Source organism: Tauraco erythrolophus, chromosome 4 (genome assembly GCF_009769465.1).
Source record: "Tauraco erythrolophus isolate bTauEry1 chromosome 4, bTauEry1.pri, whole genome shotgun sequence".
Classification (NCBI taxonomy): Eukaryota; Metazoa; Chordata; class Aves; order Musophagiformes; family Musophagidae; genus Tauraco; species Tauraco erythrolophus.
Genome location: NC_141468.1, coordinates 15,117,638 through 15,139,220, shown reverse-complemented (window position 1 = coordinate 15,139,220; position 21,583 = coordinate 15,117,638). Strand labels below are relative to the sequence as shown.

Sequence of the window (21,583 nt, the reverse complement as noted above, 5' to 3'; positions counted from 1 at the left end):
AGATCAAAACTAGAAGTAAAATAAGAATAATTTATCCTCCTAATATGTACATGTGATTAATTTTATCTCATAGACTGCAGGACAGGATAATACTGTTATTTTGGTAAAGTAGAGTTTCGCAGAAATCATTGCCTGCTTTGCTAGGAATGTGATTTTCTTGAGAGAGACACATAAATATGTTTGTTGATAACTGTAAGCGTCTACTTGCTATTTTATTTCTCTTGGAGAAAACTGAGTTTTGGATAATACATATTCACTACTTGAAAAACCTCCCCCACTGCTTCCAAAATGTCAAAGCCGAGCACGGGGATTTAGCCATACAAGTTCTATTGAGATTAATTGGATTTGTATGGCTAAATCCATGCAGTTCTTCTGAAAAATATTACGGTCCCTTGTATATAAAATATAGCAATATGTTTGCAAACATAATATCATAGAGAATATTTAGACAGAACAGTAAAATCAGGTTTAATTTATGTTTGGAGATGAGTAACTTTTGGTTTACTATAAATGTAAGGGTTCCTGTTTAAGTATACCCAGTGAATACTAAGCATGTGCTGTGCTTGCCTTAGGGCTTCATTTTTTTAAATGCGTGAAGCATTTACATAGGAGTCTTCTGTACTTAACTCAGGAGGGGGAAGAGCATTTCTGATTCATTAATCCCTTTTCTTTTGTAAGTAACCGGGTCCTTCACATCATGCACTCATGAGGTGTAAAATATACAAAGAAGTGGGAGGGCCAAGCAAAATGATGCCTGGCTTGCTCTAAGGTGTAAATTCAAAATCTATTCTCTTTGCAAGAAGAAAAAATAGTACAGGGAAAAAGGGCAGCACTAAATTTACTGCATGTGCTTGCATGATATGCAGGTTTGAGATAATTATTTTTCTCTCTTGTTCAATAAAGTGAGTTGTTACCATGGTAGCATTCATATTGCACAATTTCTCTGTTATAAAATAAATTGAGAACAATTTTAGAGACAGAAAAGTCTTTGCATGAATATTTGTTCTGTGGTTTTTTGGTTAGTGTTTTTGAGTGTGAAAATGTGTCTTAGAAATGCAGTTCCTGATGTTAGGGTCTTAAAATTATTTTTGAGATGATAAAGTCTCGGTACATGTCCCAGATAAAATCAGTCAAGTTTTAATGATATGTAGTGCCACTGCAGGACAAGCTGTGCAAGGACAGAGATAGTTTTTGGGGGTTTACTTTTGAACACTGCTTAAGTTGGAGGGAGATTTACGCTGCTACTTTTCAGAATGTTTACTTCTGGTAGTAAAATTGAATACAGCCATTAAGAGGATGCAGGCTCCCAGGCACGTCAGGGGAATAGCCTGGAGGTCCTGATCTAATAAGTAACTCATGGCAGTAATCACCTAGCCTGTGTTCTGTTTTCAATGTGGTGGACAAGATGCATCGAGAACTATTTGCAACGCAAGAGTCTTTGTGGCAGAGGCAAAAAGGCCTCCAGCATAAATTTTTTTTCAAGCAGTTTATACCCTAGACAACATTTTAGTCTCTCCTGCTTGAGCTTCTCTTACTGAGAATTAGCAGACTGATACAGCACTTCTTGATCAGTTGATTCTTTGATACCATTTTTAAACATTTATTGACTGCAGTGCAGATTCTGCTATGGACAAGGTTAAAATATACTTGAGGAATACTTCTGTTTCTGCTTGCTGAAGAGATTCCAGAAGATAACCTTGGGTGCTACCTATCCATTATGTAAAGCTTTTGTGAAAGGCCACCAAGGAGGTGAAAGGGTCTTCAGGATATAGCACAGTTGATTGGAATGACAAGTAGCTTTTCATCAGACCCTAGTAGTGTATTTGCCAAATCATAACTGCTTCCCCTCTGTTGCTTCAGTTTTGTTTCTCTCCTGCGTTTCCTCACTACAGTAGGCAAATTGCCATATTAGTAGGAAGGTGACTGTCTTTCATCCATCAGATCAAAAGGTTTCGGATTGATTGCTTGATTCTTTCCTGCTTTTTTCACCTTTCCATTGATCTCTAATATGGATTTTTCAGAGTTTGATGATCGATATAGTACTTTTGGGGGGCATTAAGCCTCTTCATGGTGATTTTTTTTTTAACATTAAAAAAGATTCAGATTTATAATCGCTGAATATTGCAGAAAAGTATTGACACAATTATTCAAAAAATACAGTGACTATCGCAACCATCAACTGCAAAAACAAATATGTTAATTAGTCATGGAAACCTGAGAAATTAGGTTTTTTGGTTGCCTTGTATTCCACTGAAACTACAATAGAATGCCTTGTGTAGATTCTTTTATACTTTTAATCCATTCCTGAATTACGTGGAAATTGCCTTGTGCAGCACATTACTCTTTTAGACTCTTGTTCCATAAATTGTGATGATGTAGGAGCCATATAGTCAATGTATATAGCTAGATGTTTTTAAGAATGTATGGGGAGGTTGTGTCTTTGAATGTTTCCGTCCATCTAAACGGTATTGTCCTTGAATGCCATAAAGGCAGGAGAAATACTAATTGGCTGCATACTGTTCCTAAGCAGTTTCCCTTTTGCAGGTATTTAAATGGAACACATGCATAGGCACTGCTCCAAAGAGCAAAACATCCCAGTGAATTTCTTGAAGTGTAATAGGATTTGATGAAAAATTTATTTCTTCCCCTGTTCCAACCTGACCATTCCCTTCCCGCATATCACTCGTCTACAGATACAGTGCAGTTTAAATTCATTGACCAGCATTGTTGACAGACGTGCCAGCACACTGGTTCATTGGTTGCCTTGGTTGGCTGCTAATTTTTTTTATGCAACACATGTGCTTTCCAAACACGTGAGTGTCAGAAACTGTTTTTTTCCAGGTTAGAAAAGCTAAGTGATACATGATATAACTAGCAGAATTTCACAGTTGCATTAAATGGTGACAAAAACTGCATAAAAAGCAGTGTTGCGCTTGAAGAACAGGGTTTTTTCCTTTCCAGTTAATTGCTGACAGATGATGTTTCATGCTCTTTATCCAATAAAACCAAGTATAACTGAATAAAAGGTGGAAAACTGGTAGTTGTGATCACTTTGCAGGATCATCTATGCAAGAGCTATAAAGATATTTATAGATATCTTTTGCAATTGCATCTAACATATTTAATGGGTCATTGAACCTGAATTTTTAATATTTCATGACTTATCAATTCATGGATGACTGAAAGCTTTACTTTCTGTAGAAAGACTAACACAAATGGATGTTACAAATTTATAGCCTTTGTTGTAGCGTACTTAAACTTGAATAATAGTTATAGATTTTTTTTTTAATTTAACAAAACTTCTCACTGTAAGTTGCAACCATCAGCTTTGTGCTTTAGAGTAGGGTTTGTTTCATTTGTTTTCAAACAACTAGAGAATCAATTGGCTTCCTGAATAACAGTTTTCAATCCTGGTCTTTCTCTTACTCATGGCAGACCAAAATGCCATAGATTTACTGATTCAGAGCAGAATATTCTCCTTGAGGGCAAGTATTTGGTTTCCTGGCATGCTCAAGGCGAGGAGATTCCAGATCTGCCTATTTTCCACGGCTGAGAAGAGCAACTTTGCAGAGTCCTCTCTTCTCTTGTGCTGCCTGGTGACAGTTGGCCAGCCTGGAACTGGATCTTGCATTTGTCCTTGGTGTTTTGTCTGTTCTGCTTAAGGGTACCTGTGGACAAAGATACATGAATATTGTTAGACTTAAATGTCCAGATTTTGTTAGGGAAGATTTTGAACAGAAGTGTAACTGTTCCTCTCAATTGCTGTTGTACAAGAGCTTTGTTTGTAACTGTTGGTTTGTCCAGGATCCAACATCACGTATCAAATCGAATTCTAATTACTATCTTATATGAAAGTAAATCAGATTTTTTTTCATCTCCCCTGTTTGATGGCATAAAACCTGGTGTGACTCAATGCCGTATATGCAGCTCTTTCTGAGAGCTAGGCAGTATTCTTGCTTCTAATTTCTTGGTGTTATCTGCAGCCTCATAATAAATTTCTCCTCCAGTGTGTTGATTGGGTGCATTAACATGACAATTCACAATCTTTTTAGCTTCAGTTTGACAATACAAGGACAACATGAAATGTCATATTTCAACAGGTCAGATCCATATGTGTGAACATTTTATGCCTAATTACTGGAGTCCCTGAAATGAGGATTGCCAGGAGCCAGTTGTGTACGTTGGGAAATTTCTCTTGCTTACGGTTTTGTTATACTTTTTCCTAAGAATCCTTTGCCAGTCCTTGCAGGAGACAGCACACTGGGCACATTGGGCCAGGAGCAATCTTTGTTTGTATCAGTATGATGTAATTATGTACTTTAGTGGTTGATACCAGTTGTGTCTATTTTATTTTTGTTACTATTTATTCCTATTATGGGACCACTAAAATATGCAGAGGTTATGTAGTCACGATGAATATGGTGTTGCCTGCAGTCTTCCACAATGCTTCTCATGAGTAGTTGGGATACAGCATGGTACTGCAGAGAGTCTGTAAAAATTTGGTTTAGTAATCTCAAGATACAAAAGAAATGTATCTTTAAATTGTCATTTTTCAGAGCAGACCCCTACTTCAGCCTACAGTGTATTTTACTATTTGTCTAGCCTTGTGGTTAAAATCTCTGGGTTTTGTATTTCAGAAGTATTTGGGTCAAATCTTCCTGGAGTATACTTCCTTAATATCTTGTTTCTTTAGACAAGATTTGGATCAATATTCTTTTAACACTTAATTATCATAATCATCTAAAATTAGACTGCAGTTAAGACATGTTGAAAATCTTTTTCTTCGTTGGAGAAGAGGTAGTTTATTGTTGGAAGATACTCCAAACATCTGATTATGAGAAATCTCCTTTAATTTCATTATTTCTGCTCATGACATATACAGAGTACTGATTTTTGTCCTCAAGACAGGTTATAAATCCTAATTGCTCTAATTATTTTCAATACAAAATTATATTTGCAAATAAAACTTCATATAGTAGTTGAAGGCTAGTTACTCTGTGTATACAGGTCTATATTGTCTTGCAATATCAAGAAATGCTGCCATTGTGGGACAGAAGTGTTATAAATGAAGGGGCAAAAAAAAACCCAACAGATGAAAATGTCCTAAATTTGGAGATTTAAGGTTATATGCTTGTTCAGTTACACAAAGGTTTGCTTCTGGAAAACAGTTTTTGTGTTGCCTTCCTCATCTTCTGAAAAACATTGGAACCTGAGACCTCTGATGCAGAAATGAATCAGAGGATGGTAGGAGGATACTTCTGTTGGCTGCCTATTGCCTCTGCCTTGAAAAATAGCTAGCTTTTATCTGGTGTCCACTTTATGAAGCTACCTGACTTAAGTAATCAAATTGACTGTAAATATCGTTCCCCAAGTGTTTCTTTGATCATCTGTTACCATCTTCAGTTGTTCTGATTTTAAAGTATGAAATGGAAAGGTGACTACTTTTGACTTATCTGTCCATAGCTCGTTATCTGTAGTCCTCTTGCTTAGGAGTGCCTTTCTGAGGTCATTATGAAGTAAATTAGATGCATGCACCTCCAGCAGATTGCAAATACCTTCAAGCCTTGTTTTTTTTGCATATTTTGGAGGATCAAAATAAACTCCTCCATGATCAATTCTAGAAGTCTTAACAAATTTCTGGAAAGATTTCCAAATATAACCTCAGGTACAGAAAATAATTTGATTCATTCAGAAAATACCACGTTAAGCCAATTTCTAGCATGTCTTTCAGGACATTACAAAGTACTTTAATTGATCCTCAAAGTGAAGAAACTTGACTCAGAAATACTGATTTATCCATGCATCACTCTGTAGAGTTTTTTTTTATACTTTTTTCAAAAAAAACGATGAGCAGAGTGAAGCAAATATTGTTGTGAATTGCCTTTTATTTTCCTTTTTCTCCTTACGCAAAATGATTAACACTGAGCAAAAATGTTCTAAGAGAGAAAAGAAGCTTTTTCCTAATTTCTTATAATGAAGAGAAAGCAAATCGATTAATACTTGAAAGATTTCTTTAACAATAGTTACAAATGAATAAATTATTGAACTGCTTTTAAAAAGTGATGTTATTGTAAAGGTGAGTGGGCAGGGCTAATCTGTGCAAATACTTTTGAGATAATGAGAAGTTTTCCTGAAGATGGTGGGGGAAGCTGGATTTTTATAATTTTTCTTTTCTTTTTTTTAAGACTGCAGAATATGGAGAAAATACAGTAATTAACAGTGAGAGAGTCCCTTCAGAGACCCAAGAGAAGGGTAAAGGGGAAACATAAAGTGGTAGAACATAGAAGGTGCAGGTGATATACTTTACCTTTGATGAATGCTTTATAATAGCCACATTGTCAGGCCAAAAGTGGGTTTACTCACTGGTTTACTTCTAAGACAGTAAAACTGTCTGACTACTTCCAATTAATATCAGACACGCAGGAAAAATATAAGAGCAGCAAGCAGAGAATGAGTTTAGTGTGGTATACATTATAGCTTCTTATTACCTGTGACTGAATTGTTTTCCACAGGTTTATGTTCTTTGCATTTAGCAGCCTATGATTGTATTAGCTTCCATGAATGGGTCCAGTTGCTTTCTTAACTCCAGAAAACCCTCTTTCACTTCACTGAATTTTCAGTGGCTAAGTGTGTCACAGATTAACTACAAATTTGGATGAAGAAATACCTCCTTCTGGGTTTCTTGTTTGCTTTTTAAATTGCCTTTTTAGTTTCCTGGATGTTTCAATGTCCCCATTTTAAAAAACTATGGGATTTGGGTTTTGTTTCCATAGTGGTTTTAGGAAAAGAAGATATGAGGAGTAGAGATAATGAGAAAGTACAGAGGAGAGATGAAAGGGTGCTGTGCTGATGAGTCACGATTTGCAGCTAGTCAGAGTCACTGAACAAAAAAACCCTAGAAGACAGACTGCTAATTGAAGAAAGCAAGTTCCAAAATATGAATAGGAATTCTAGGGCAAGGTGAGGAAGTGTCTTCTCAAAGGAAGAAAGTACATTGCTTTACTTCAGATAGAAGAGCCACAGGAAAGCAAATTGCAGAAGAACATGCTAGAAATAAGGCAGCTTCTAGTACGCAGGAAGGGTATTCCATGGTCTGAAAGACAGGAGAGAATGGGGTGGTGCAGAAAGGGAGGAGAAGAAAAGGAAAAAAAGCAGAAGATGCACGTTTATCCCTTGACCAATCTATGAAATTGGCATCACTTTTTGTCAAATGGGACACAAATGTGAGAACGTCATGAAGTTCAACAAGGCCAAGTGCAAGGTCCTGCATGTGGGTCAGGGCAATCCCAAGCATAAGTACAGGCTGGGCAGAGAATGGATGGAGAGCAGCACAGAGGAAAAGGACTTGGGAGTGCTGGTGGATGAGAAGCTCAACATAAGCCGACAATGTGCGCTGGCAGCCCAGAAAGCCAACCGTATCCTGGGCTGCATCCAAAGAAGCGTGGCCAGCAGGTCGAGGGAGGTGATTCTGCCCCTCTACTCTGCTCTTGTGAGACCCCACCTGGAATACTGTGTTCAGCTCTGGAGTCCCCAACACAAGAAGGACATGGAGCTGCTGGAGTGGGTCCAGAGGAGGGCCATGATGATCCGAGGGCTGGAGCACCTCTCCTATGAAGACAGGCTGAGGCTGAGAGAGTTGGGGCTGTTCAGCCTGGAGAAGAGAAGGCTCCGGGGTGATCTTATTGCAGCCTTCCAGTACTTAAAGGGGGCCTACAGGAAAGCTGGAGAGGGACTTTTTACAAGGGTGTGTAGTGATAGGACAGGGGCAATGGCTTTAAAACTGAAAGAGGGCAGATTTAGATTAGATGTAAGGAAGAAATTTTTCACTGTGAGGGTGGTGAGGCACTGGAACAGGTTGCCCAGAGAAGTGTCTGCCCCATCCCTGGAAGTGTTCAGGCCAGGTTGGATGAGGCTTTGGGCAACCTAGTGTTGTGGAGGGTGTCCCTGCCCATGGCAGGGGGGTTGGAACTAGATGATCTTTGAGGTCCCTTCCAACCCAAACCATTCTATGATTCTAAGTAAGACTGGGTGGAATAAGACAGAAGTGGTAACACTGGTTACGCAGTGGGGAAGATACTGTATGGGAATAACTCTTAACAACCTGTATAGTAGAAACAGAAAGAATCTTGTAGTGTAAAATTTGAGATTATATGTCTTGGGCTTAGTAAACTTTCGTGCTCTGAAGATATGGAAGAACTATCTTGAAAGCGGTGAGTATGATACAAAGTGAGTGGGTTGAACAGCATGAAATTCAAGGTCATATACTTGAGGGTAAACAAACGTTCCTTCTGAAAACAAGGATCGTCTTTTAGAAATTGAAGGAAGAGGAGGAAGCTTTGGCTGTCTTAATAAATGACTGAGCCACCAATGTGATGAAGCCTTGAAAAGCCAAAAGGCTCACTTGTTTAAATCTGTGAATCACATAGGTTTACCTTGAGTGAAGTGTAGTCAGAGGAAACTGTGAAGACAGAGATATGCAGAGTAACAAATACAAAAAAGATTTCATTGAAATATAAGAGTGTATTCAAAATAAAGAAAAGGCTGCAGAGAGTGGAAGCAAGGACAAGTAGCCTGGGAGGAATACAGAGAAATTGTCCGAACAGCCAGAAATGAGGTTAGGAAAGCTAAAGCCCTAATAGAGTTCAATCTGGCCAGGGACATCAAAGGCAACAAGAAAAGCTTCTATAGATATGTCAGTGATAAAAGGAGGACTACAGAAAATGTGGGCCCTCTCTGGAAGGAAAGAGGAAACCTGGCTACCCAGGATATGGAGAAGACTGAGGTTCTCAACGACTTCTTTGCCTCAGTCTTCACTGGCAAGTGCTCTAGCTGCACCGCTTAGAAGGCAACTCCGAGAGACTGGGAGAATGAAGAACCACCCACTGTAGGAGAAGATCAGGTCTGAAACCATCCAAAGAACCTGAAGGTGCGCAAGTCCGTGGGACCTGATGAGGTGCATCTGCGGGTGCCATGGGAACTGGTGGATGAAGTTGCTAAGCCACTATCCATCACACTTGAGAAGTGGCAGCCTGCTGAAGTTCCCACTGACTGGAAAAGGGGAAACATAGCCCCCATTTTTAAAAAGGGGAAAAAGGAAGACCCACAGAACTGCAGGCCAGTCAGTCTCACCTCTGTGCCTGCCAAGATCATGGAGCAGATCCTCCTGACAGCTATGCTAAGGCATATGGAAAAAAAAGAGGGTGACTGGTGACAGACAACGTGGCTTCACTAAGGGCAAATCATGCCTGACAAATTTGATGACCTTCTATGATGGGATTACAGCATTGGTGGATAAGGGAAGAGCAACTGACATCATCTACCTGGACTTGTGCAAAGTATTTGACACTGTCCCGCACAACATCCTTGTCTCTAAATTGGAGAGACAAGACTTTGATGGATGGACCACTCGATGGATGAGGAATTGGCTGGATGGTCACACTGACAGAGTTGTGGTCGATGGCTCTATGTCCAAGTGGAGGCAAGTGACAGGTGACATTCCTTGGGGGTCGGTATTGGGGCCGGTGCTATTTAACATCTTTGTTGGTGACATGCACAGTGGGATTGAGTGCACCCTCAGCAAGTTTGCTGATGACACCAAGCTAAGCTGTGTGGTGTGGTTGACATGCTGGAGGGAAGGGATGCCATCCAGAGAGACCTTGACAGGCTGGAGAGATGGGCCTGTGAGAACCTCATGAAGTTCAACAAGGCCAAGTGAAAGGTCCTGCATGTGGATCGGGACAATCCCAAGCACAAGTACAGGCTGGGCAGAGAATGGATTGAGAGCAGCCCTGAGGAAAAGGACTTGGGGCTGTTTGATGGGAAGCTCAACGTGAGCCAGCAATGTGCACTGGCAGCCCAGAAAGCCAACCGTATCCTGGGCTGCATCCAAAGAAGCGTGGCCAGCAGGTCGAGGGAGGTGATTCTTCCCCTCTACTCTGCTCTTGTGAGACCCCACCTGGAATACTGCATCAGCTTTTGTGAGAGCCCCAACATAACAAGGCCATGGAGCCATTAGAGCGGATCCAAAAGAGGGCCACGAAGATGATCCGAGGGCTGGAGCACCTCTGCTATGAAGACAGGCTGAGAGAGTTGGGGCTGTTCAGCCTGGAGAAGAGAAGGCTCCGGGGTGATCTTATAGCAGCCTTCCAGTACTTAAAGGGGCCTGCAGGAAAGCTGGAGAGGGACTTTTTACAAGGGTGTGTAGTGATAGGACAAGGGGCAATGACTTTAAACTGGAAGAGGGGAGATTTAGATTAGATAATAGGGAGAAATTTTTCACTGTGAGGGTGGTGAGGCAGTGGAACAGGTTGCCCAGAGAAGTTGTGTCTGCCTCATCCCTGGAAGTGTTCCTTCCAACTCTAACCATTCTATGATTCTATTAGTAAAATTAGTTAGGAAACTGAAGCAAGTTTTCCTGTCTTTATCAATAATATTCTGGAGAAGTCTTCTATGGGAGTCATTGTGTTGGAGGGAAAAAACTTCTTGGTTTTATGATAAAATTCAGTGCCTTTGTGAATAAAATGGTATGACATGATGGCTTCAGTGGCATGGACTGATCTCAGTCCAGTAAATTCTTTATTGTACTCAAGACTGAAAGTAGGCATGTTGCATGATAATTCTTAAGGGAAAATGTGATATGAATCTCTTTCCCTGCCAGGCTGTCAAGAGTGCTTCCTAGTAACAAGTAAACATGCCTAAAATCATCATAGAACAGACATTTTTAAATTCTTAAATGGGTATTAAAAAAAAAAAAAGAATTATTAGCCTAAACAACATCAGTTTTTAATGGATAAATGGTAGCAGTAATAGTCAGTTGATTTCCTTCCCCACACACCCCCTGCCCTGTAGTAATTAAACATGTGGAGAATATAATGCTGTCACATCTGGAATTTGTCAACACATTTGTCTTGAAAGTTTGTTCAAGTTAATAATTAGTGTTAAATTCTGTTTGACCCAATCTGATGAAGTGTTCTAGTAAAGTGTTGTCAACCCATTGATGAGATATGCCGAAATTACTTAAAAACTGGGAATGGTGATATATACTACTACAGATAAGAAAATAACACACAAGGTCCTGGAAAGTCAGTACAGAGTAATGAAACAATATTTATGTGAGAGAAGTGCAAAAAGTAACTAATATGGGACAAAGAAAGATACCAAACACAAACATTCATAGAAGAAAAAGACTTGCAAAGGAGACTGGGACACTGTGTCTGCTGTGCACTGTAGCAGCCTATACAGCCACCTACGTGCCTGGTACCAAAATGAGGGGCACGGAGTGCTGGCTGTGAAGCACCACTGAGGCAGTGATACCCCTTTGTGCTGGTGGTTCTGTTAATGTCAAAAACATTTGACTGCATTCAGAAGATAGTTTAAAAAAAAAATGGATTAATTTAAGCTGAGCAAAAGGTAAAATATATAGCGGAAGCATATAGTAATGTATGCACTGGAAGGCCACAAGCAGTTTGGAGGAGTGTAGAGTAAGGCAAGAATGGTGTGATGTAATTAGTAATATTGGAGTGCTGCTAGCAGATAGAAAACTTGACCAAATACTAAAAGAAAGAAGTTTAGAAAGGGATGTGCTGAAATGATTTCCCACCATAAGCATTTAACATCTAATAAAACATTAGGTCATGTCATGTAGTGCAGTCTCTTGTACTGTGTTTTTTCCATGCAGAAAATGTAACTCAGAATCAAAACCCGATTGTTAAAATCGAAGCATTCATAAAAGTGTTGATTTGTTTTTAATATTTTTTTAAACAATTTTGATCAATTGCTGGCTTAAATGTATATAATCATAATGTTCTATTGATACCTTTCAGTATGAACTTTTTAACAAGTACCAAGCATACTCTAGCTATAATTTTGATTGAAATAGTTTTGAGCAGGTTTTTTTTACGCTCACATAATTTGTACTAGGGTCATTGAATTTAACTCCAGGAGACTACTTCAGCAGTCTTTTTGACTGAAATGTGTTTCTAAATGGCATCTGATTTTCAAACTGTCTTGTTGCATAGCAGTGGTTTTAGGTCGTATGTGAACGGAACTCCTGGCAGTGGTGGGTTTCGAACAAGAGCAGTGAGCTGCATGTTTGCTTTGAGAGCCATGGGATGACGGTGCTGCAAAGCACTAGTACGCATAGAAATTTTAATATGACTGTGAGAGTATATGGAAGTTCTTAATTTCTTGATAGGTTTGAGGTTCAGAATCATAAAACAGTTTAAAGCTGTGGTTTAAAGAGTTACAATTAACATTGCATCTTGGGCAAGATAATTTTAAGATTACATACTGTGGAGATTAAAAATACCTTGCAGATCATCTAGTACGTCTCTGCCAGTTGGAGATTGTTCCTGCTAGTGTCTTTCATTGGTATTTTGCCTAGTCCAGTTTAGTATGTGCCACTCAGTGAGATTTCAATCACATCTTTAAGGAAACTACTTCCCCCCCCTCCCCGCCCCCAATACTCAGCATCACTTTCTCCATTCAGTTTTATCCTATGGACTTGAGATGTGCCACACACTTTGTCCCAACTCTTTCCTGAGATAATCAATCACTGCTTACCCAAACCAACCACGTGTTTCCCTGTATCTCAGGTCCTAATTCTGCTCGTGTTTTGCACCTCCATGAATGTTTTCTGGCTTCTTGTGGTGTCCTTGGGAAGAGCCTGGCCTTTCTCAGCAGACAGCCCTCACTTCTGGAATCCTTGCTTCCACCCAGCCATGTGCTGACAAAGCCAGTCTTTGTGTCTGCTTGAGGAATGATGGAAGCAAGGCCCGTCTGTTAGCTCAGACTGATAGGAAGAAAGCAGCCTTTAAGGATGGCTCATGGGTTGCTTTGTTTTTTCCAGAGGTTTCGATGTCCATGTTTGACCAGTGAATCTCCAGAAGCAATCTGAGCGGTCGTTTCCTCCTGGCAGCAACTCTCTGCCATTCCTTTATGACTATCCTCATCTTGCATCCAAGCTTTCAGCGGGGGATTTCTCACATAAATGTATTTCAAAGAAAGCTCAGTCATGGCTGGTTTTTAAACATACCAGTGACACCTGTTCCTTCACATCTTTCAGATCACTAACTTTTCTTCACATTTTCTTGTTATTTCTGTGGAAAATTCCATTTACTTACTAACTTTTGCTGGTATTAAATCATTACCAGATCTAACTTTAATTTTATGAATAGCTTTAGAATATTTCTTCCAACTGTAATTTCTTTTGTTCAAAGGATTCTCAATAAATATTCTTTCGTATGTCACCCACACAGTTTTTCTGGCTTGTTTCTAGTCTGTTCCTGCCAGATGTTTTTTCCCAAGCTTTTGTGATAATGAAATGGAGCCACTGTACCCGTGGTATTTAAAAAAAAAAAAGCAAGCTTTGAACAGTTTTTTTTTTTACTAAGTGCAATTAGTTTGACATTGCATTCATATTTTTCACAGCTGTGTTTCAAACTTTTGACGTATCTTTGTTTAAGAACAGATTGCCTCCAAAGTTGTACAACACCTGAACTTTTGAAGTAGTAACACTTTTTCAGTGCTTAAATTATAGGTGACACTTGGATGTTAAATGTTAACAAAACATGAAAATTGGTGATTTTTAAAATTTTGCTACAAATGCACTGTCTTAAGCCTAGTTTATTCCATTACATCCTGCTTTACCAGGTGAATGCCCTATAAGTAGACAGAGAGAGAGACTGTTATAGGAATGCAATTTTATGCCAAGTAGCTCAGCTGCAGATGCAGTTAGAATGAAAGTTAGATGTGGTAATGATTTAATACCATGCATAGCTTTTGCTTCCTTCCTCTGATATGTAACTCCAGTTAGCTGTTACATGTTCAGCGAAGAGATGCTCAAACCTGTTGTGTCAGGAGGGAATTGAATTGAACCTTCTGTGTCTGGGAGACTTCTTAAGCATTTGGTGAAGACAGTTGTCCTATTTTTATTAATCAGGTCTAGAAAGATAAGTTCAGTGCAAAGTATTTGAGGAACTTAATAATTTCACTTCTACCACGACTGAAGCTTTTCTTCTGACAAAGCAATTTATTGTGAAAAATACGTGTTGCCCAGTTCTGTGGCTGACTTATCAGCAGGAGAATCCTGCTATATTGTATAAAGCAGAAAAAACGAAGTCGTTGCTCTGGGTTTACAGAACTCTCTTGCTATTTTCGATTCTTCCTGAACCCATTGAAAAAGCTGTGCAAACAAAACTCCAGGCTGCTGCCCCCTCAGCATGCATGCTTTTGGGTTTGTCCTTCAGACATCTCTGCCTTTCTCCATCTACAGGCTAGGCATCTGTGACTAGGTTTTGAATACTACTCCAAAGACTCACAAGTTAGGTATTTTAGCTTCTAACGTTTAGCTGTGTAGGGAAGCTGGTTCCTTTTTACTCCCCTGAGATATATGTTCTTTCTCTTTGTCTCTACTGAGCCTCTTTGGAGATGAAACTGTTTCTTACCTACAGGAATTGAAAATGGCTGTTCTTTCTACTTCTGTCTTTCTAAGCCATCTCAGGATCAGGACTCGCTGTTTCAGTGCTCGCTTCCCTGTGATGACATTTTTATTAAGCTGAATGAATAGAGGATTTCTGAAGAAATGAGTAAAATGTTGCAGTTTGCTCAGTAAGTTTGTGTTACTCTGATGATCAATAGCTTCATTTGTCTTGTAATACTGTATATTGAGTCTTTAGAAATGTCTTGAGTCAAAAACATTAATGAAACTTAGTATCTAGTCTGATGCTATTTCAGATTTATCGAATCAGCCTTTAGAAAGGAATTTTACGTTGCTGACCTTATGTTATACACATAGCATTTGGTGCTAGTTGGGAAAGGAAATGGTTGCAATTTGTTGTTAAAGTATTGCTGGAGCATTTGTAATGCAGCAGCAAGGTCACTTTTGCATCCCACATAAAACTGAAGTGGGTCCAACTCCAAACTAGGCTTTTTCTGTGCTTGTCAGGAGTTTTAGGAGCCTCTTGCCATTCCTTCACTGGTGATTTCTGAATGTGAGACCAGCTGCAGGTATATATTGCAGAAGTGATTCACCAGTAACGGTGCACCGGGGTGTAAAATAGCAATTGTTACAGCAGATTACTCCATAATGCTTCTTCACTGACTGAATAAGGACTTTGTTGAATGAATAATGTAGAAAAATGTGCTCTCAAACTCATGAGAATTTAAGAAAATAAAAACACATCACAGGTTTGAGATTGATCCCAATTCAGTGATGCGTTCAAAGTGATTAATCAAGTGGATTCATAGCCATTTACCATATACTGAGTTCAGTTTTCATAAATGCTGTCAGTGCTAACAATTTGTAAATCATGTGCTACTCTTTAATGTAATTTATAGACCTGAATTAAGTAAATGAAATTTTGTCTTTGTGAATATGGGTAGGCCAGTATTCCTTAACCAAACTCCAAAGACTTCACAGAATGATGGCATCCAAACTAGTATTGTCTAATGCCATGTAAAAGGAAGTTAAGCATAGGCTATTACAAAAATTGCCTTATTCTTGGTAACTGTGATTTTTTTCTGTTCTCCACAGGTAGGTGTCATTTTTTTTTATTATGTCCACTTAAGGGAAAACTTTAATAATTATTCCTACCTCCTGCAAGCATTGTCACAAATTTGAAGACCGAGTTCGCTTTCAGCAAAAGAATGGGGTTATTACTGAGTTGGGATTTTTTTTTTTTTGATTGATACTGGTAAGAACTTGCTGCTGCTTTTTATAGCAATACGCTTCCTTGAAGGTTTGAACTGGCGCTCTCTTTCCTGATATATTTATTCTTCTGAAATTCCTTACTATGCTATTATCATTACACAGAGGTAGGTCATGGCCAAATGTTTTTTTTTTGAAAAGCAGAGCTGTGGTCAGACACCAGTTCTTCTTAGAATGTAACCTTGTTGCCTTGAATTATCAGTGGCATCCATAGCAAAGGCCATGGAAAAATTTTCTTGTTTTCTGCTTTTACCTCTTTCTTTCCCCTGGGAGCTGGGAGAAGGTAGGGAGAGAGTGGAATCACTACAGCATGTTTTCCTAACTGAGACAGAACAGACAGGTTGCACTCAGTGGTGACATCCCAGGACTGCACTTTAGTGATACTGCAGTCATCCTTTGGAGGATCGAAGATAGTGAAAAATATGCTGGTACGTTACTATTTTGGTAAAATAGTTAATGGCTCTGTCAAGACGTTGTATGTGTGTTTGTAGGCAAATTTCTTTATTTTCAGGCCCTGCTCTTTTTAAGCACGCAATCTTCCTGCCTTTCCTTTCCAACCTTCAAAATCTTTTCTATCTGGAGTACAGTGATACATCCATCTGCTCAAAATGTGGTATGAGCTGGCACAGGAATATCCAACTTTGAGTGTGAAAGTGCAAGGGGAGGTCTTTGGGTATAAAGGAAAGAGAATCAAAGTCTCTCCTGGTTGTCAGTCAGAGATTTGGAAAATGTTCAGCTCATGCCTATTATTCTTGTTCCCCGCATCACCTTTCTCTCTCTGATCAGAACTCCAGGATAACTTTTGATATGGAGAATGAAGGGTTTAGCCTGTGTCTCTCACTGCCTGTACTGAAAATACAGTGGTGAAAAGGTGTATATATGTTCCTGGGTTTGCTAGCTCCAGAACTGTGTGAAAACCAATGAACAAGTATTAGTGACTTTCCAAAGAAATACGGGAAATGGGGGGGGGGGGAAGGCTACTGCCATTCGAGTTAGCAAAAATTAATTGCGTTACTGTCTCTTGTTCGTAGATCACCTCTCTCGTGACTCTCCAGCTGCTGTCCATGGTTGGCCATAGTGACCAGCTTGATGGACCACGATATAAATGTACTGTATCTCTGGACTTCATCAGAGCTATTGCCCGGTGAGCCTATTAGAGACTGTTTACTGTTGTATTTGCTGACTTGAAAGAGACTTCAAAACCAGTATTTGCGCAGTCATTAGCTCTCTGCAGACCAGAGCAGACATCTGTGAATGTTTACTAAGAATGAGTGAATGAGTCTTATCTCAAGTTCAACACTTTTCATAAATAAGTTTAGTCCAATTCTGCTTTGAAAAAAAATTTTTCTTACAGTGGCAGTATGTGTTACAGTAACATATCGTCTTTGTGCTTCGTAAAGGTCAGGGACTTCATGCAAAAGTACTGTTCTGTTCTAAAATGTCCGTCCATTTCATTACCAAAAGGCACATTATGGTATTTGAATCTGAAGTTATGTTTAGTTCTTAACAATGGTTGCTGTACATATGACACAAAAACTACATAGAATTCTCCCACATAGTCTTATCTTGTGTGGTCTGTAGTTGATACAAACTAATTCAATGAATGAATGTAGGTACCTTGACAGCTCTGTTCATTCAGAGCCTTCAGTTTTGGAGTCTAAGAACAGTTCCAGATCCATCAGGAGACATGATGATAAATTACAGACAGAAATGCATGCAATACATAGGAAACAATCAAGCCTATGTCTCATTTTCGTGAAATGCCAACAGCATTACCTCACACCTGTTGCTGCAGCCAGCTTATTAGCAGGTCTTGGATAAAGAGTGTGTAGTCAGAACAGAGCCCAGAAACGACACAGCAAAAAGGAGGAGAAACCTTATCAAGGCCAACTCTTCTCTGTAATGTGAGACTTCAGAAGAACCTGTGGTGTAGACCATATTCCGTAACCTCAGTGCACGTGTTGCTTTCCTGAGCTATTAAGTGTCCAATAGCAATAGGTCATTGTCAGTAAACCCCACAGACACACTAATTTCAGTTCGTGGTTAGACAGGCTGTAGAATAGAACTTTGCCTGCTTCGGGCCTGGCTGGACCGCACTGCCAGGATCTCCACAGCTTCGTTGTGTCAGTCTGCTATTCCTAGCAATAGTCACTTGTGAATGATGCCCTGAAAGAGCTCCCACTGGTACAAGTACAGCGGACCATCTGCTCAGCAACGCGGATCATTATGTGTACAGACATCCCCAAGCTCTTGTCTCTGCTCGAACTCCTACGGTGCATACAGAGACGAGTTCATCAACTCTGTACTATGAGGGCCCTTGAATTAAGATACGTGAAATGGCAGCTCTGTCCTTGCAGTTTTAACATCCTTAGAAGTTCTACTGACTCCATTAAAGTCGCCAGAAGGTAGAGGTTTTCCCAAGAGGACCACAACTTGCGCTGTGCATCTCATGCTTACCAGAGAAGGTAGTCATCAGAGATGCTGCTGCTTCAAACCTCAGTGCGCGATATTGTGCTTTGGCTTGCCTTCCTTTAGGTCAGGTGCATATATCTGTATCCTGACTGACTTTTTCTCCATGTTATGAGGAAGAAAGCAATTCTTTCTTTTTCCCCAAGTAGTTTAGAAGTGTTTATACGCTGTGTAGATACAGCCATTTAAATGACCTGACAGATTTTAAAGTTGGCCTGTTCTTTTTTTCTCTTTTCTTTTTTTTTCTTGCTTTGTTCTTTTGTTACGCTTCTTTTATTAAGTATCTTTTCCAACCCACAGCCTTTGTTAAATATTTAAGGAGGACAATCCTTAGATAAGATGTAAGATTTTATGCACCCATGATAAGTGGGTTTCCCCTATGTCTTGATGGGGCTAGGTACAGGGTGAAGGCATGATCTTCTGTGCTTTAAGAAATTTCAGTTGGTAGCTGTGCTGTAATCTTGCAGCTGCCTGTAGCTTTTAACCACACATGGGGAGGTTACATTTATTGCAGAGAAGGAGCTACTTTGCATTTCAGCCAAATAACTTCAAACAAGCAGCTTATCTCCTGATTCTTTTTTCTGTTACTGTATTACTACTAAAATAAGTTTGTTAATTTTTAAAATCCTCAGATACCTGAGCCTTGCTACCTTCTCAGCCCTGCTGCTTGGCATATTTCTTAACGCAAGGCTGAAGGGTGCAAAGAGCAGGACAGAAAATGATGCTCTTTCCCACCTCCATTCAAGCTGTTCAGATTGTAATTTCATTTTCCTTTATTTTTTAAGCAAAAGTGAAGTTTGCTTTTTTAAAAAAGAAAAAAAAAAACACAAAAGCCACCTGTTTTTGGAAAAGAGTAAAAAACTTGTGTCTCTTCTTGGTGGCTTTTAGTGTGATAACTGCTGACCACGCCCAGTATCTCTGTTTAATACCACAGAACCTCATGTCTCTCTCTTCTCCATTGCATATGTTCAGTCTTTGCAGAGATATTCCCATGCTTTTTACCACATAGTATTTACATGTTTGACTGAAGGTTAGTTTAGATGTTTCTTTGTTAGAAATTCTAAATTTCTGTTTTAAAAATTTCAGATCTAACTTCATAAATTTTTCTGTAGCTGAAATAAGGTTCTCTTAATGTTTATTGAATGTAATGGATCTTTTCATGTAGTCTCTAATGATCATAGTTATGGCAGTATGATTATGTTTCATTTAGTTGATAAGGTCAGCATTTCTTAGAGTGTGTAATTTTGTTTCTGTGGAAAGCCTTGTAACTAAAGCACCTTTCTTGAGTGACAAAATGTCGTGAGAGTCTTACAGTGGCAGTTAATTTCTTTAATTTTGTCACTGGATTATTAAGTAGACTCAAACACAGTATTTCTTGTTATGTATCTTGGGAGTTTCTGAACTTTTTCTCTGCCCAATATGACGTTTTATAGAAACTTTTTGAAAAGTGGGTTACAGAATGATGCATGAACAGAGAATATTAAATGATTGTAGTCAAACAAATAAGACATTCAGCCTTAATCTCACTTAGCATTGTGAGCGGTTATTTTTGCATCATTGAATACTTTTTAAAAAAACTTTTAATTTTATACTTGTCATTATATGCAGTAATTTGCGTTTTTTGTTCAAACAGTAAACCCCAAAGTCTGAGTGTTAGATTGTATAGCAGAATGAGTTTAGAGACAAAAAAATAATTATATGTTTTATTCTACTGCAGTTTCATTCTGCCTACCATTAAAGTACAAAAGTATACATTAAAATCTTCTGTCTCATTGAGTGGCATTCTTGGATTTTTCAAATTTAGCTATGAACATGGGTCGACTAGTGTCGACTGAAAGAACGCAGACTGCAAATGAGTACAGATGAAGGAGTTACGTAGTACATGCTAAAACAGGTGGTTTGGAAGATGAACAAAACATTCAATAGCATAAAAGATTGCTGATTTGCATCACCAACTAGAGTATCATGTTTACCGTATGAAAATATAATCTTATTAACTTTGATATATTTTTACTGCTTAATGATCGAAACAAAAATCTTCCAGTTTTTACTAGAAAGCTGCTTTCTTTCTGTTTTAGAATCTCAAAAGGTTTAAATAATCAGAAGACAGGTATTGTAAATAACAATAAGTTCGAAAATTCATTCATCCTTGATTGCATTTCTTCTGGAGATATTGCTTGGTTTTGATTGTGCAGAATGTTCCACGTGTGCTATCTCCAAACAGGTTAAAGTCTTAGCACTGTTGAGATGATTGCTCTAATATACTGTGTTTTTGTTTATAGGACCGTGAACTTCGACATAATAAAGTACTTGTACGATTTCTTGTGAAAACAAGCTTCACAGCCATATGGACACTGCGACAATGACTAAGGCAAGCTGTGTTCATCTCTCTACTTAGCTGGCCAGAAAGAAGAGTATTTTGGCTCTTTTGGATTTGTCCAAACAGGTGCTGGCCCAGCATGGAACCTGATGAAAATACTCTGATTGGTCTGGGTGGATCTGAGCAGAGGACTATTTACCAGGGACCCTGGAGTATTTGGAAGCAATGTGTTAATTATAAACAGCAGGGTTTGAGCACAATCTGTTCTACTCTTAATGATGTTATCTTAACACTGAAATTGCCTGAAACCCATTTACTTAGGACTGCATTTTGCTCTATGAACTCTCCCCAGTGCTTTGAACATGGCAGCAGCCCTTGTTTGTATGCCCAGTCTTTTCACTTCCTCTCCACAGGAATCTTTGCAATTGCCTGCCAAAGCAGCTTTTCCTGAGGCCACCATTTTAGGAGAGTGGAGTAGCAAAATATAATAAACATAAGAACATACTTAAAATCAAGCTGGTATAAATCCTTCTTTCTCCTCAGTCGTACGTAGGCAGACTGTTACACTGTTATATGGAGATCACGATGACAGGAAACTCCCAATTAATCACTGTACTGTCTTTTTTCAGACCATTCATAGATGTTGACTGTGAGTCTATTTTTACAAAGCTTTATTAAAAAAAAAAAATGAATCAACTTCATTTCAACTTTATGAATCAAGTTCTGTCATAAAGAAAAGTTATGGTAAGTTCTAAAGTTCTATCCTGTCGTGGTTTTAGGCTGATCCAGCAACTAAAACTCACACAGTCTCTCCTTCTCCAGTAAAGTGGAGAGGAGAAAAATATAATAAAGGGACTGAGGGTTGAGACAAGAACAGAGGTAGCACCCACCAACCATGGTCCTGGGCAAAACAGACTTGGCTTTCTTAAAAACAAAACAATTTATTGACGATTACTTAAAAGGACAAAGGGAAACAAAACCGGTTGCTTGAAAAGATAAAAAGAAACAAAGCAGATCTTAAAACTGACACCTTCCCTCCCCACCCCCCCCCTTCCTTTTTCTCCCGGCTCTACCTCCTCCCCCCAGTG

General features: G+C 39.0%; 1 protein-coding gene across 1 annotated transcript in view; it reads left to right on the top strand.

Moving 5' to 3' along the window:
* ORC5 (origin recognition complex subunit 5) overlaps positions 1 to 20,505 on the top strand; it is a 76,465-nt gene extending 55,960 nt beyond the window's left edge. The window contains exons 13-14 of the mRNA XM_086610259.1: positions 16,738 to 16,850; positions 20,458 to 20,505. Of these exons, the coding sequence (XP_086466385.1) occupies positions 16,738 to 16,850; positions 20,458 to 20,503 (159 nt within the window). The 3' untranslated portion in view covers positions 20,504 to 20,505. The remainder of the gene's footprint in view (positions 1 to 16,737; positions 16,851 to 20,457) is intronic.
* Positions 20,506 to 21,583: the final 1,078 nt, after the last annotated feature.